At 36.0% G+C, this 17,087-nt stretch overlaps 1 protein-coding gene across 7 annotated transcripts in view; it reads left to right on the top strand.

The window, feature by feature from the left end:
• The window catches only part of ATAD2B (ATPase family AAA domain containing 2B), a 78,355-nt gene that overhangs the window by 34,432 nt on the left and 26,836 nt on the right, over window positions 1–17,087 (top strand). For 6 of the 7 annotated variants that reach the window (XM_030489362.1, XM_030489360.1, XM_030489355.1 and 3 more), the window contains 7 exons: window positions 3,155–3,466; window positions 7,089–7,221; window positions 9,057–9,243; window positions 9,906–10,091; window positions 10,713–10,848; window positions 11,154–11,350; window positions 13,926–14,085. In XM_030489362.1, coding sequence (XP_030345222.1) covers window positions 3,155–3,466; window positions 7,089–7,221; window positions 9,057–9,243; window positions 9,906–10,091; window positions 10,713–10,848; window positions 11,154–11,350; window positions 13,926–14,085 — 1,311 coding nt within the window. The remainder of the gene's footprint in view (window positions 1–3,154; window positions 3,467–7,088; window positions 7,222–9,056; window positions 9,244–9,905; window positions 10,092–10,712; window positions 10,849–11,153; window positions 11,351–13,925; window positions 14,086–17,087) is intronic. The other variant, XM_030489356.1, reaches the window with a different exon arrangement.

Genomic DNA, 17,087 nt, shown 5'->3' with positions numbered 1-17,087 from the left:
TCCTTATTACAGCAGGAGCATTTTGTAGCAAAATGACACATTGTTAGATGTTTCTTTCCTAATCTATTGTGATGATGGAGGGGGAAGTTTTGGCGTTAGTGTTTTTCACAATCTTCTGAAAAAAAGAAAAAGAAAAAAAAAGTAATTTCTCATTTCCACCATCATGCTGAGTTCTTGGCTAACTCTCTTTCCCTGCAGTCCTTTTTAGGAGTTGCAGGGAGTTATGTGGCAAATTGACAGAATTGGTTAAGTTTATTCGCCTAAACATCACCGAGCTCAGTAGCAGTTTGTTGCAGGTTTTTGGGCTGGATATCATGCAAAAGTTTGAAAGAGGACATGATTTCTGCGCTGTAGGGGTGGAAGAGTATGGCTTTAAAATTGCAGTGATCAAAGTGCATTCTTTGGAAACCTACACAGGAATCCACTTGTTCACTGTCCTACTCTTTAAAAGTTGTACTTCAGAAATATTTAGCGTAGTGTGATGGTGATGGGTAGAACAAAATGGGTACTTGGCAAGAATACTTGTTTTGTGCTAAGTTAAGGTGTGCCAGTACATTTTGCCTGCCAAATTGAGCATCCTTTGTGAACTGCTTCAAAAATGGAAGGAAAAGCACTGAACCTTGGTGTTTATATTATAGTGTCAATTTGGGTAAAAATAAGGTCAGGTTATTTACAGTTGGCATGGTACATTTTATTTTGCTTTGACAATACTCACATTTTTCTTTCTCTTCATCAGTGTGCATTTATTTTTTAGAACTAAAAAAGCTTTTGAATGTTCTACAAGATACAGGATTTTTCCAGTTTTCCTGTCACTGAAATGGATGTACAGTATGCACAAGAGAGTCCCTTAAAAAGACACACCAATTATTAGTCTTCAAATGTAATTGCTCCTGAGAAATGAGAAGTAGAAATGGAGACTAATTGTGTATCTGATCACCTGAGAATTTAATTTTTAAAATAGGCTACAGGCTATTATTTCCTAATTTTGCAATTCTTTGGAGATGTACAAGCGGTGATTAAAATGACTGTTAGAAAGTGATATTACAGCATTTATTAATAGAAAAATTGGAAAGGATGTAGCTCCTGAGCTGCTAAATCTTTTGTCACGAAGATACTAAACTAGTTTTTAAGGTGACAGGCATTCAGGGTGCTATATATCTCTAGCACATCTTTGATTTAAGCTTTGGTTTAGTGTCCCCCAGCATTTTTTGTTTAATCCACTGTGCTTGTTAGATGAAAAGTGGACAAGTTTAAATGGGAATGTGAACAAAGCAGAATTTAGAGAAAAAAACCTTGGTTTTGATTTTTTTGATGCACCTGTAGCTACTCTCTAATGGGTTCACATGGTTGATAGAGTGTGCCTGCATGGTTTTGATTACTCGTGATTGAGGTTAGTTAAATACAACCTTAGTGCTGCAAATAATTAGTTTCCTATTGATTAATATAGTGGATGTATTTGAACACATTTCAAATGTCACGTGTATTTACTTCAAGGTAACTTGTGAATGTGAATTGCTACGTATTTTTATTTAACAGTCACAGTGAGTGCTCATCAAGTTTATACCATTATAACTACTAATCTTACTGTAAAATTGGAAAGCTTAGTTTAAATGTTGCAGAAGGAGTCTGATTTTTATGGTGATCTTCCATTTGGTGGGATGTTTTTTGTGGGTTTTTGTTTGGTTTGGTTTTTTTCTTTTTAAAAGTGTTTTTTCAAGTATATATGAGAAACTCAGCTGGAATTTGAAGTTTCACCTGATTTAAGTCACCTTTATAGCGGAGAAGTTGGTATCTTTTGCTATGATCTCCCAAATTTTTATATCTGAAAGATGTAGATGGAAGATTGTCTTACATATTACTTCCTTTTTTATTTTTCAACACTGTGTATGGAATCAGCCTTGTTCCTTGTTGCTGTATGAATCTTGTAAAGATATGTGTGCCGACAGCACATCAGAGGGTAGAGAGAGAAACAAGGCAGGGTTCAGTTTCAGGACTCACTGCTGCCAAAAGACCAATACAATAATAGAGGAGAATAATGATAGGAAAAAAACAATAGAGAAATAAAACCTCAAATGCTGTAGGACTGGGAGGAGGATAAAAAAAGTTAAAAAAAGTTGACTGAGAATAAGTATTGATTAATTAGTTTCTAGAAACATTCTGTTGCAAACCCATGAACTTTTATGTGGCAGCACCTCACTGCAGCACATTTTCCTATAGCGACTATAATTCTCTAAAAGACTTTTCCCACTGGAATAATGTTTCGCATTTTTTGAAAGGTGGAACTATGGTGCTACAAAATACCCTGGCATATTATTGTCTCTTGCTGAGAGATATGAAAAAATTTGAAATCTAATTTCTAGCTATGGGGAAAAATCCCAAACCATTAGTAGTGCAGAAGACACAGAGGTATTAAGTCTCTCAGTATTTCATAATTATCAGATCTGTGTTTTTCAGTGATGATGAAGCAATTATAGGTAACCACCTGTAGATATTTATGAAGCCAGGCTGAATTAAAATTCTAGTGCTTTTTAATAGTTTTTCTAGTCTTCTGGTTATATTAGTAAAATTATGAAACTCATAAAAAGTCTGAAAAATTTTCTTGATAGTAAAAGTTCACATTTTTCCAAGAGTTCACAGCATGCTTTTTAAACAAGAGATTTCATCTCTTCCATATTCTACTCAAGAAACACTTCTCTTTATACTGCTCATTTTCTCAGTCTGTAAAAGTTTAAAGTTGGTAATGTTCATCCAGTAGAACAAAATTACTTTGCTATTAAAAATTATATTCATCTAGAGATACCAAAGTAAAAAAGGAGGAGGGGGACTGGCTTATTAAAATTGCACACATACTTTAGACAATATTAAGGAAAAAGAAAGCCATGACAGCAATAACCCTGGGCTGAAAATACACTATATATTGTGCTATGTAGTGAAAACATAGGTCAATGTGGAATTAATTTCTTACTGTATTTCAATATTCTTGCACGTAATTTCTTGGTACATAACACAGTCACTGGATTATGACCTGATGCCTTTCGGCAGATGCTTTGTGGACCTTGACAATTAAGTATTACTGATTGTTTTTAGCTTTAGGCGTGTATGTAGCACAGCAATGCTATTTCATGGAAGATGTTTTTGTTTTTGTGTGCACTAGGGTACTGTGGAGCTGACATAAAAGCACTTTGCACTGAGGCTGCCTTGATTGCCCTGAGACGACGCTATCCCCAGATTTATGTGAGCAGTCAGAAACTGCAGCTTGATGTTTCTTCAGTAGTTCTCAGCGCGCAGGATTTTTATCATGCAATGCAGAATATTGTGCCTGCTTCCCAACGTGCCGTGACATCTTCAGGACACGCGTTATCTCCTGTGATCAGACCACTGTTGGAACGTACTTTCACTAACCTTCTTGAGGTTTTACACAAAGTGTTCCCTCATGCTGAATTTAGCCAGGGTGACAAAAGTGAAGGTATGTGGTTTGGTTTGGCTTTTTTTTTTTTTTTTGCAAATGCTGTTTGAATTTGGAAATATTTGAACTGGCTTTCTTGTATTGCTAGCCTTAAACCTGGTGTGTGTTTGGTTCAGAGTGTTAGTATGTAAATACAGTCCACTTGGATCTTCAGAATTATTTTTGCTGATTCCAAGTTGCTGTGGCATTTAATAAACTAACCTGTGTAGACCAAGATCCCATAGGAATGAGTGCCACCTGAAAAAAGGAGAACCCCCAAGTAATTTACAAATTACATACGAGAAATAATGGGGATAATCAGGCAAAACAAAATTAAGTAGTGAAATAATGTTGTGTTAGTATTAGGACCTGGAATTGGTGCTGCTGTGTTAGTATGTTAGGACCTGGAATAGGTGTTCTGTTGGGAGTGTCAATTATCTGTGCCCAGTCCTTTGTTGATGGGGCAGAAGCAGGCTGCAAAAGGAGTGATGTGGGGAGCTTGCAGCAAACAGGTGAGATTGTGGTTAGCTGGGATACCTGAGCCTATGCAATGGTCATCAACCAGTTAAGGAGAAAGTCCTGAGGCTTCCCTCCCCTTGAACTGGCCTGGTTCACTCCTTATCCTCTGAGTTGCTTCTGCTGGCTTAGCAAGTGGAGAACTATTTACTGTCTTGTCAAGTTAACTTTTTGACAAATTAATGAGCAAAATCAACTCACTAAGGGGTCAGATGTATGCCAGAACACTGCTGCAATGGGAGCAATGTGAATGCATTGAGAAAGCAGGGAACAAGAAGGAATGCAACTGGCTGTTTTGACTGGCAGTGAGTCAGTAGGTTTTGGTGGTTTTTTTTTTTACCTAGCTCTTCTCTGAGACACATTTTAATAGTTACCCTGGTAATTTCTTGGAAATTTAATTTGAACAAGGTAGCTTAGTTTTGATACCTACTTTTTCTGACATACTATTTTCTACTGTTCTTATCTGGGATCACCCTCATTCCCCCAACTATGTAAACAGTACTTGTGGTTGTATGCAATTAATTTGGAAATAGTCCAAATCTGTGACAGTCATGACTTTCTTTACATTCCTATTCCAGAGCATGCTTTCGGACTGCAGCCCAGGCAGTTCAAGCTGATCCTTGTGCTGGCAGTAGTTCCTCCAGCCCAGCTGTGCACTTTTGCTCTATCCCTTCCACTTACTCTAGTATGTCAGGCCTTTTGTTAAACCATTTTAGCCAGCAAACTCATCCAAAAATGATGTATTTTTGTTGGGTTAGTTTTATGCTGACTGTGGGATAGCTGGAGGTTTTAACAGTGTTGGAGCTGGCATGCGATCAGGCCTGGGAGCATGTAGTGGTGGGTAGGGGGAAATGAGCTGACTTGCAGCTGTAGTTAGGTTGTATTAGGCTCTCTTGATCAGATTAGGTTCTCATAACCAAAGTTGTTTAAGATGCTAAAGTCTCTGTATACTGTTAACTTGCTGGTAATGCCCAACATAGACATAGTCATTATTGTTGAAGGAATGAATTAGGAGTCCCTGGCTTTGTTGTAAAGTTCTAGTTCAGAATATTTTCCTCGGTTACATTCTTTACAGTCCTGTTTATTACTGCTCATTATTGCTTGCAAACTGAGTTTGGAAGCATTTATTGATTTAAATAGTAGTTTTACTAGATAGTTCTGCTGCTATGGCTACTTTTAAATGTTTGTAAATAATCAGTTCTGAAGATACATGGACTAAGGTTTCTTTTAACATTTCCTCTGTACCTTGATTGATACTCTTAACCCTTTAAGCCCTCCAAAATATTGAGTTTAATCTGTGTTAGAAGCAGCAAAATCCACTTTCATGTACAATGATTTTAAATGTAAATGTGATTACACACTAGGGCTTCAGTTTTTCTGAAATTCAGAGCCAGGTATATAGCAGATGCTTACTCATGTGCTTACAACCTACAAATTTGGTTTTCTACATGTCTTTGAGTTCACTAATGATACCTGTTTCTCATAATCCAGCAAAATTCAAGCAAAGAATGTCACAGAGGCTTGATGCTTGGGATTAAAAGATGGGCTGCCTTTTAAAATAATTATGTATTTTAGGAAGTCAAAGCTGTGTCCAGTGCATGAGCATAGGATTTACCCTATGATCTACCTTTGATAAAGCAAAAAAATTCTTCCTATTTAGGGACTGGAGGGAGCCAAGAGTTAGGAGGCTGATGTCCATTTGATTTGAAGCCCTCTGTTCTTGCCAGAGCTAAGTGTTGAGCAGCTTCTGAACTGCATTTTCTTGCTATGGACTAGCTTTTGTTATCTGTTAACAATTTTTTCTTGGACCTTATGTCTAAATGCATAGCCCTTAGATGGCATCATTATCCAACACTTAATGCTGCTTTGAAGTTGATGCCTTTGTCCTGTGGTGGTGGTTTGATCAGTGTAGCGGGACCTGTGCCACAGCTTCATGTAAATGTGCAGTGGGTCACATATCTGAGAGTAACAGTTCTTGCTGTATTTCACCCTTCCATTTCACAGCAGTCCCATTTTCTAAGCAGCTGTGGCCAACTTGAGCTACTGTTAGGTTGTCCAGTGGTTTCCCTGAACACAGTCTGCTGCAGTGATTCTGGGATGCTCTCAGAAATGCTGCCCATTCATTGCAGAGCATTTTCTTCCTCAGGAGACCTGGCCTCTGCACTGCTCTTACTGTTCAGCTGAGTGGCTGTGAGCGTTTTCATCCCATCATTGCAGACTGTTTTTTCTGTGGGAATGAGAATGAGTGGCTTGTATAGGGTAACGTCAACTGAACTCCTTTCCTGGGGCAATTAAAGATGTTGCAGCAGTATTTTCCCATTATCAAATCACAGCAGTCCACTCTTAATCCCATTGCAGCTTTGGTAGCTGATTCAGCTGTACCTGATTTTCAACTGTCAACTGGTTGTTTTCTTTTAGTGCCGTATTTGTATTTTTGGTAGTTGTTTGTCCCTGCCGTCTGCCTTTTGAATGTAATCAGTCTTCTAGCTTTTAGTTGCTGAAAATTTATAACGTATTTCAATTCATTATACTACTCTACTAGCAAAGGGATTAAAATAGGTTAAGGTATAATAAATGAACGTGGTATGAATTGAAGTGACCGTGATAAAAAGTAATTTGATATTCTTTGGCAGATGATCAGAGGGTTGAAAACAGTTTGTCATAAACATACATTGTCTAGGTAATGGTGCTGAGAATAATTTTGGAAGAAGTGTACCTGTAAAAATTTGGGCACTTAGAGCAAGTAAATAAGTACAAAGCTCTATGTAGTCTGAGGAATTGCAGGTTTTATAACTTTATCCTTGAAAAACCTCTAGCTGTGAAATAAAACCAAAGGAAGCATTTCATAACAAGTTAAACATTTGTTGTATTCAGGAAGTTGTTCTGCTTAATGGTTTAAAAAAATAAATTGTAATTATGATTAGACTTCTACAATGTTTAATTTGTTTTGGTTTTTGAAGTAATAAGTACTTATTATTCTCTGTTCTGATATTTAGTTTTAACTCATTTTTTTCTACGTTTGAAAATGCGTTATAATTTACATAAAGAAAATTGTAATGTCTTTTCTTGTTTGTTGTGCATGTATTTAGAAGTGATAAGATTCTAATTAATATATTTCTTGGAACAGATGTACCAAGTTTAATATTAGATGATAGTGAAGATGAGAATGCTTCATCAATTTTTGAGACAAGCTGTCACTCAGGATCACCAAAGAAACAGTCATCAGCTGCTATACATAAACCCTACCTTCATTTTACAATGTGAGTGTTTCTCTAAATACATGTAATCAAATACTTAAAACCATGTAATTCTTACGTGAGGAGAAGTATCAAAGAAGATCTTTTTCATTGTGGTGGCAATGCTGTTCTGTAATAAAAACTCTTTACTGTATGGACGAGAGTTTTAGATGTGTGAATGATCTTGGGAAGGGCCACATCCTAGACACAGTACTCAGAAATAATTTGCGACAAGCAGGTGTAGCTTAGAAGTAAGCATGTCAACAGCAATTCTTAATCACAACAGGCCATTTTGATTTGAAAGATGAAGAACTGGGAAGAGGGGTATGTAGGAATATTTTGGAGGGATTGTTTGCTTTTTCTTGGTCTAAAGTATTGTTGAGCTTCCGTTTATGCAGCTGTTTGGACGCATTATACGATTAATGCATTCAGCATTTCTAACATTTTTTTATTGTTTTCTCATGGAATGTTTTGGGAAAATGGGAATTTAGAATGTGTGAAATTTGGATGAATCTTTCCTGTATAAATTGGACTGGCTACAGTAATGAACAGTGATAAAGTAACGTTTATTTGTTTTCTGTTAAGAATTGTTTTAGACGACTTTTTGATGGGTTCTGCAGGGAGTCTGCTAAATAAAGAAAATGAGGTTAGGGAAAGTGTACAGTAGTAGTGCTGTTTAGTAGAGCCATCTTGTGGAAAACTGCTAAAATTTTTGTGTAATACGCATAGTACATACTCAAGTATTTTAATGCCAAATTTAAGCTTTTTATGGGGAGGTTGGGAGGGGGGAACCCAAAAGCAAAACAACAGTATATATTTGGGTGGATATGTGTCTAAATAAAATAATCTTGATATGTATGTTTATTTTTGTAAAGTATGTAAGCCTCCTTTAATCTATCTTTCTGAGCATTTTTGATCCCTATCTATGTGCATAACCACCACCATCAGAACTGAAAAGCCAAAGGTCAAAAATAGCTTGATAGCTGTTACAAAAGGTTTAACCTGAAATAAAACCAGCCAGGCTTGTTTCACTGCCCAAGCTGATTGATGCGCAGATAAAAAATGCTTTGATGAGATAAAATGCAAATTTATTAAAAAAAAAAATAAAATCTTGTTTCATAAATAATTTTCTATATGTGGAAAAGACTTGTAGTGGAAAAAACTAATGCTTCTCTCTTCATGTCTCACTTGTCCCCAAAACAAGGTAACCCCCACCCAAAACAAACAAAACCCCCAAAATCCTTGAATGGACTCCTTACAATTTCTTCTCAACAGCAAAAGCAAAAAATAAGTTTATCTTTACAGTTTTTCCTTCAAAATCTTTTGTCTGTCTGAAAATCTACTGAACAGAAGTGTAGGAGTATGCTAGAATAGAAGAATAGGGATTTATTCCATCATATTTTTTAATTAAAGTATTGAAATGTTAGGTGGATCTTGGAAATTTCTGTAGTACTTAAGAGATGAATGGATTGACGTGGGATTCCTGAGGCTGCTGAAGAGATGTTGTAGTAGTTAGGACTGAAGCAGATGTGATTAAATAAATATCTTCACTGGAAGTCCATTAAGTCTTTTTATATGCTCAAGGAATTTGTTGTAGATAAACTGGGGAGAGTCAGAATTTTCATGAATTTAATGTGTGCGTGGCTTTGCACAGATGAGTTTGAATTGTTGTGAAATCAAAGAATAGACTTTGGAGTAGTGTTAAGGTATAGTAGAGTTAGCTGAATCTTTTTAGGCCATTGTAGGAACCTTACCCATTACTTCAAATCTTTTGGATTCTAAAATATCTTACTATATATATCAATCCATTAATAACATTGGCAAGTTAATTCTACTTTGCAACTTTTGCTCTGTTGCAGGTCAGCTTATCACCAGCCAACCTCTTACAGACCAAGATTACTGCTATCTGGAGAGAGAGGTTCGGGTCAGACTTCGCACCTTGCTCCAGCACTATTGCACACTCTTGAAAAATTCTCTGTACACAGGCTAGATCTGCCAGCACTTTATTCAGTCAGTGCCAAAACGCCTGAAGAATCATGTGCACAGGTGACATTTCGGATTCTTTTGTAATGAGTAAATTATGTAAATCTGGAACAGACTAGTTGAATCAATATAAAGGCAGCTAACTGGAATGTAACTTTAAAGCTAGGTTTTCATAGGTTCCTTCTATTTTCATGTTTAAAAGAAAGGGATCTCTAGAGGGTGATTGAGATCTCTCTGCTGACTAGTGAGAGTAATTACATTTTTAACTTGCCCCCTTAGTCACATACCTAATATCCAGTAAGTTTAATCTGGGTATTCAATTCCTGAATTTCATTTTATTAGCTTGTGTATGAATTGGCGTGCTCTGATTCTGGGTTCATTTACTCAGTTTTAAATGTTTCAGGTTTCAAAACAGTTTGCGGTGGATTTTGCATGGATTGCAATCCAGTTTAATTTTTATCCTGATTGTTCAGTCTTTGCAAGTTTTTAAAACATATATGACAAGTAGTTGTTCTGTAGTCTCCCTAGCAGATAGACTCCCTAGCTAACAGTCACAAACACATGTTTAGAAAGCCTTTATCTTTAGATAATTACATTTTACTGGGACATTTGTATATAAAATACCGCAAACATGAGTAATTTCCTAGTCCACAAGAATTTTATTACTCACAAGTGATAATAACAATTAGTTTCTTAGTTTAAATACCACTGTTTCTTCTAATTAGATCTTTCGTGAAGCTCGAAGAACAGTACCAAGTATTGTTTACATGCCTCATATTGGTGATTGGTGGGAAGCTGTCAGTGAAACTGTGAGAGCTACTTTTCTAACTTTGCTGCAAGATATACCATCTTTCTCCCCTATATTTCTACTGTCTACCTCTGAGTCCATGTATAGTGATTTGCCTGAAGAGGTAAGTTTATTCTGGAAGCAGGCATTGTTAAGGGGGGTATGTGCTCTACAGAATGTTTTCATCATGTAAAAGCATTCTGTTTTGCAGTGGTTTTCTAACGTAATTTAAAATACGTCAAACTGGAAATGTTATATTAATTAAATGTTTGTAATCTTCTTTAATGAGGAGTATATGCCCATATTACTGATTTTCATAATCTCCATGCTACTTTGAGAAGACAAAATTGTTCATTTTGACATATTACTCCACTACAATTAAAAGCAGATTTAGTCTAAAGGCCTAACCTTTAGCTTTACATATTCTGAGGCTCAGGATGGGGGAGGGGAGTTCCTATTTTTTTTCCACAACCTTTTCTTCTATTGTTTGGTTTTTTTTTTCCCCCTCCTGCCCTTTCTCTTTTTTTTTTACTGCAGAGGTGGCTATTGTTAGTATCATGGGATTCTACAAGTTTAGTTACTACAGAAAATTCAGTGAGAATTACAAGCATTTGTTTTCCCTGAGCTGTACATGCAGCTTTCAGTAGAGTTTACTATCTTCTCTCCTGTGGCTAATTTTGATAAGTTTATTCATGTGTTCTTGAGTGGCAGCTCAATTTTCATAATTTCCTTTTTTTTTTTTTAGGTGAAATGTATTTTCAGAATTCAGTATGAAGAGGTTTTCTATATTCAAAAACCAAGTGAAGAAGACAGATTGCGATTTTTCAAAGGCTTAATTCTTGATGAGGCAGCAATGCCCCCACCAAGAAGGAAACAGGCTGGTAAACTAAGTTACAGTAAAAACAATAATAATGTGATCTGAATATTTTGTGACGTTTTCCTTTTTCAGAAGGTATGGGTAAATGACGGTGTAATTCACATTTGACAGTGTTAATCAGTGCCCAGAATAAATTTTGTGCATTACATTTATCAGCTTTGAAAATGGGAGAGCTGTGGGGTTAAGCATGCAGTCGTAGTTAGATCAATGAGGCAGATTAAGTACATAATGAAATTTGGAGTGGCATAATCCCAAGACTCATTGTCTTGTTAATATTTCCATTGTCTGACTTCTTGTTTTTTTCCCTAGCTCTTCATGCTCTGGAAGTTCTTCCTCTTGCACTGCCATGCCCTGCCCGCGAGCTGTCAGAAGCAGAAAAACAGCGAATGGAGGACCAGGAAGAGAACACATTGAGAGAGCTGCGGTTGTTTCTCAGGGATGTTACCAAGAGGCTGGCCACAGACAAACGCTTTAACATCTTCAGCAAACCGGTGGATATTGAAGAGGTCTTGTTTCAGTAATGTGCAAACAATGAAGTTGAAACTGTTAGAAAAAGAGTATAAATTTAAAAAAGGAAACTGATGTTAGAAAAACAGATCCTTGATCCATGATCTTTCCAGGCTAAAATGCTGATTTGTAGCTGGTGAGATAGTCACAGCCTCATCATCTGTGGTGCAAGGAGTTGGAGCATGTTGTTTGGCTATACGAGTGACCTTGTGCATTCCTGTGAATTTTAGAACTGAAATCAGCATTTAAAAATGCCATTGCTCCTACTGCTACCAGTGCTCCTGAAAAATTTGAAACCATAAGTATAATTCTTTAATAAAAGCTTTTACAACATTGTAATCATAGGCATGATAATATTGGGAAAGTGATCTGTGTTCTGTAATGTATTCAGCATTAATAGTATTGTTGAATAATTTCAGCAATAAGGCTTGTGGATGCCATTAATCACAGATGGTAGCACATTATAAGGCATTAACCGGTCGATTATGGTGTGTGCACACCTAACTGAGACAGTTTGATCTGCAAATCTATTTTCAGGTGCTGCAGTATGAATAGGATTGTGTTCAGTCTGAATCTGAGATCAGATGCTGGCACTTTGCAAGCTTGCTAATTAAAAAAAATGCTTAATTGCTTCTGAAGAGAAGCATCTCTTTTGAAAGATATTAAGATAGGAATATGGGATATTGGAAGTACAGCATTGTAAAAAATAGACTTGCAGTGTAAATTCCATGCAGGATGGAACAGGTATCTTTTATGGGCTTATATTTGAGCTTTCCATAGTGGTCAGTAGCTGACTGTTTTTAAAAGACTGACAAGAGCTCTTTAATGTGTGAGCATGGTCTGAGCAGTAACTGATTCTTATTATGAATCTGCTTAGGAGGTCCATTATTGTAGGAAACTAGGTCCATTATTGTAGGAAACTCTTCATACTTGCAGTAAAGGCAGTTTCTTTCCCCTAAGAACTTGCGGTCTAAACTTAGGTGAATAAGGAAACAAGTTACCATCCTTGTTTTGTAGATGGAGAGAATCAAAACGTGAATTTGTTATTTAAAGACTTGCCAAAACACCTGCTAGTATATCAAGGCACTAGAAATTAAATGTAATCCTTTTCATCCCACTTGGTGCATTTAAGCACAGGACTATCGTTTCCTACAACAGCCTGTCTGCTTGACTGTCTTCGAAAATTTAAGTTCGTTTCACTCCTACTTGTGTTGCAGAGAATGCTGCTATGTGATAAGTCAAGGATTTTCCTGACTAATTCAGCAGCAATATTTACAGTTTCCAGTGAAGATCCTTTCTGATGTGCTAACAAGGAAAGGAAGCCTGTGGCTTGGCGTTCCAATCACCGAACCCATTATCATCATGTTTCCATAGAGGGAGACAAAAGAGAATTTTTGCAATTTTAATTTTTCACCAAAAATTTCAATGTCTATATTTAAGGAATTAGGTTGTAGACTACTAAAAGTAATGCAAAAGTAATGCATTAATCATAAAATCATAGAATGATAGAATGGTTTTGGTTGGAAGGGACCTTAAAGATCATCTAGTTTCAACTCCCTCGCACACCTTCCACTAGAGCAGGTTGCTCAATGTTAGTTTATGTTGCAATATTTTTTTTTTGTATGAATGTCTATGGATATTTTATTTAAAAAAATGCCCCAGACTTACGGAGCTGTTATGACTTGATCTGGATATGTATTTAACTATTCAGTATTTGGCAGCCACCATCATACGTGGGTGATTTCAGAAGAAAAATGCAATACTGTTTCTGAGGCTGCCAGTATTTTTAATTGATTGTAAACTTAATCACATTGAAGCTTTCAAGTATAGGTTTTTTTCCTTGAAGTAAATAACAAATTCATAGATTTTTTGGTGAATTTTGTTAACAGCAGATGTGCTGGTGCATTTGACTATCAAGCTTGAGACCCTGATGGTATCATTAATTACATTAAATACTGCTTAGTATACCCAAGTGGTTGCTGAATGTCCAATTCCAAGCTAAGCTCATAGTAAGCTGTGAGCTATGACACAAGGCTTTCTCTTCAGAGTGTCCTTCTGTACCGTTAGTCTAACATCTTCAATCGGTAAAATCTGACTTTTTTTGTTGCTCGAGTGATTGAAGGAACTGTTCAATAGAAGATATTTAAAAGCTGATAATTTGGCTTTTCAGTTTAATGAGAACTTTACCTACAAGGTGAACTTCCCTAGTTTATCCTAGGGTTTTGAGTTAGGCTGATTGCCAGGACAGTGTTATAACACTAAAAAAATAAATTAAAAAAAAAAAAAATCAGTCTAGATAAAATTAAAAATACACTTATGTTAAAATGTGTTGTCTCAGAAATACCATTAAATTAATTTTGAAAGATAAATTGACGAGCTACAGCTTTGCAAGTCCTGTGTTTTTAGTCTGATTAAACCTCTGTTTTTAACATGTTTGTTCAGAAATGAGAATGTTTGGTTAATGTATTAGAGCTAAGCATGTGGAATGAATAAGAGCATAAAGATGTGAAATTGGCAATGTTCAAATGTAATGCATGTGGTTCTGTGTCATTTCTGTATGCTGTTTGTTTATAGGTTTCAGATTACCTTGAAGTTATCAAAGAGCCAATGGACCTATCAACAGTAATAACCAAAATTGATAAACACAGCTACTTAACAGCCAAGGATTTCCTAACAGATATTGACCTGATCTGCAGCAATGCATTGGAGTACAATCCAGACAAAGATCCTGGAGGTAGGGACCTACTTTGTTTCAGCCTACCTAAACCCAAAAGCCTGGTATTTAATCACATAATGCTTGGTTACTATTCAAGCATTTAAATAAACTGTATGCTGCATGACAGTTAGGATAAGCAAGTGCTAAGGGTCTGTGCTTTTAGTATTCTGAGGCACGTGGGGTACTGGGGGACATTATAAGAGGAGGAGAACTACAGCATTCAGAGTTGTTTTCTAATAAATTAGGTTTTGTAGTTAATTTTCAAATTTACAGCTCCTTTTCAGTGAATAGACTTTGTATATGCAACAAAACCCCAACGTGATTTGGAGAGCTCTGTAGAGAATCCTGCACGCAGTCTGGCAGTGGCCTGCTTTATTTCCATATTGGCTTAGAACATGAAATCCACACATGGAAATTAAGAACTATGTATTTGGGGAGAGAAATAAACCAGGATAAATCATCAGGCAAGGAAGTCAGTTGCAGCTGATTAGGAGAGATTAGAAGGTATTGTCTTGACAAAGTGTGGTGGGACGCTTTCAATTAAAATGGAATTTGTGGATTGAAATGCATGTAAAAGCTGTTAATGCTCAAAACTAAGGAAAGAACATCTTATGTTCTCTTTGCTAGGGCCGCATTATAGTGTACATTGCCAAAAGAAAGCCTTCAATTGGCAGCTTCAAGAGTCATCAATAAAACAACAACAAAGTACCCTTTTAATGTAGTTGTATTTAATATATGTGATACTTGGAAATCTGCGTCCATATACAGATGTAGTCCAATGCGATAAATATTTTTAATTAAAATCTTGTGAAATAATTTTACCAGGTTAAAGTCTGATTTTCTCTATTTTTGTTGATTCTCAAATTTTTTATTTTCTGAGGCATTCATGAACTAAATAAAGAATAGTCAGGTCAAACAGTTACACATTACCTTTTGAACCCAGTACTAGTTTTAACTGTAAAAGATAAACTTGATTTCTTCAATTTATAACGCATTTTGTTTTAAAATTAAAAAAGAACATTGATTATATACAGCAGAAGGTTTTCTGTCATCTTGATAACACTTCTGAGGACTTCTAATGTGTAATTGATATGAACTAATTAAGCCTTTGATTGACGCTTGGGATTCTGGGTGTCTGAAGAGTGTCTGTTTAGAAGATGAGGATGAGACATACTTCCTGCATGTGACTGATGTATGTTTGTGAGTAAGTGATGGGCTTTGGTAAAAATTGGCATTAATATACACCCTTTGTTCTCATTTTTAGGCCATTTGGATCTGTGAGCTTGGTTGTTTAATTCTAGGAAATACAGTCTGAAGAGGTTTTTTTAAGTCTTAGAGCAGGTATTATGGGACTACAGTTCCAAGGTCAGATCTGCTCAGGATCAATAAACAACACAAGTCACAGGTTCAGTGTGGCAGAAACATAAAATAACAAAGACAGCTTGGGGAACGTTAGCGGCAGAAGTTTTCATGTAGGGATATTTTGGTTTTCCTCGCTGTCAGGACTGAGCTGGGAGAAATTGATCTGGCTATTTCCAGGTTAAGTTTTGGAGTTTCTCATCATTGAGTAGGTGATGAAAGATAGTTCTGTCCTCTGTGTTGTCAACAATTGATGATGTATTGCTCTTCTGGCATGCAAAATTTCTATGAATACACTGCAGAAGCAGCACATCATGTCTATTCAGAGTAAGCATTACATGTGTTCAGATGCATTAATGAAATATTAACCTATAAATGTTCACATTCTTTAAAGCTGGGCATATATGCTTGCCTCTGCTTCATGCTTGAATTTACAGAAGAATCATACTGTACCTACTTCTGTCATTAAGTTGGAAAAGCAATTGGAGTACCAGACTAGCTGGTTTTATATGCAGTACAGATATTCAAAACTGGCTTCTTTGAGGTTTTTCTCCTGGTACTTTGCTATAAAATTTCAGATAGGTTATATAGTAAGGTATGGGGTTTTTTTCTTCTCCTTCATTGTTCGACCAGCAAGTATTCTTAAAGGCATGGAAACATAACCATTGTGTGTTAGACATAATAGCATTTGCCTCTTTGAAGTGCTGTCTGTGGGAAAGTCTTGCCCATCACAGGATTAGAAGAAAGTTGTAGTTCAATCAAATACTCCTGATTTGATTTTTTTTTTTCCCATTTTATTTTTTTCCTTTCTTTCTTTCTTTCTTTTGCAAGGGCATCTTAAACTGTATTATCTGACCAGCTTTTTAAAGTCTAACATCGCAAAATTACATCTGCAAAGAATGCAGTATAATTTTTTTTTTGTGGTCATAAACCATAATGCTTCACAAATATATGTGGTTAAAAATTTCTAGTTTCCAGTTGATTTAAATGGTGATAGATTTCCCCAGAAAACGTATGTAGGGCTCATTGGAGTTGGATACTGGATGTTCTTTTTCACTTAGCAGTTTTTCCAGCTGTAAAAAATTTGCTGCTTCTAGAACTATAAACCTTGTTTAGTAAATGTTCACTGATATTCTTAATTGTTGTCTTTAGTGATTATTAAAACAGATTAAATCTGCTGATTGTGTAATATGTTGTAGACATTAATGTTGGTGTTTGCTGTTGAAGTACCTCCATCAGCTGGAAAACGTAATTCAATATGGATGAATTGACAAATTAAATATGTTTGTACTAATGGCAAACCACGAGTGCTGTAGCTTTCATTGAAAAGCAGCATTCTAGATGTCAATTTTCTCCACGCATGGGCTTACTTAATAAGTTACCATTATTTTCAAATTTCAACAGTGTTGGAATAGGTTCTTTTGTGTGTTTCAAAGGTATGGGAACTGGTCTGTGAGAACATGTATTTTCATCAGTCATGTTTAGGCTTCCAGTGCAGGCAATATTTTTTTTTTGTCCTGTTCCCCAGGTAGACATAAAAATTTAGCAAACCTGAGGCTTATTTCTTGCCAGGTTTTCTCAATGGATTAAAATGAGAAATAGCTATTCAATATTAGCAATAAAGTAATCTGGTTTAACACAGTTTTGAATTTTCTAGTAGT

Source organism: Strigops habroptila, chromosome 6, assembly GCF_004027225.2.
Source record: "Strigops habroptila isolate Jane chromosome 6, bStrHab1.2.pri, whole genome shotgun sequence".
NCBI classification, from domain to species: domain Eukaryota; kingdom Metazoa; phylum Chordata; class Aves; order Psittaciformes; family Psittacidae; genus Strigops; species Strigops habroptila.
The sequence above is the reverse complement of the archived record's forward strand: the minus strand, read 5'-3'. Positions and strand labels throughout refer to the sequence as shown.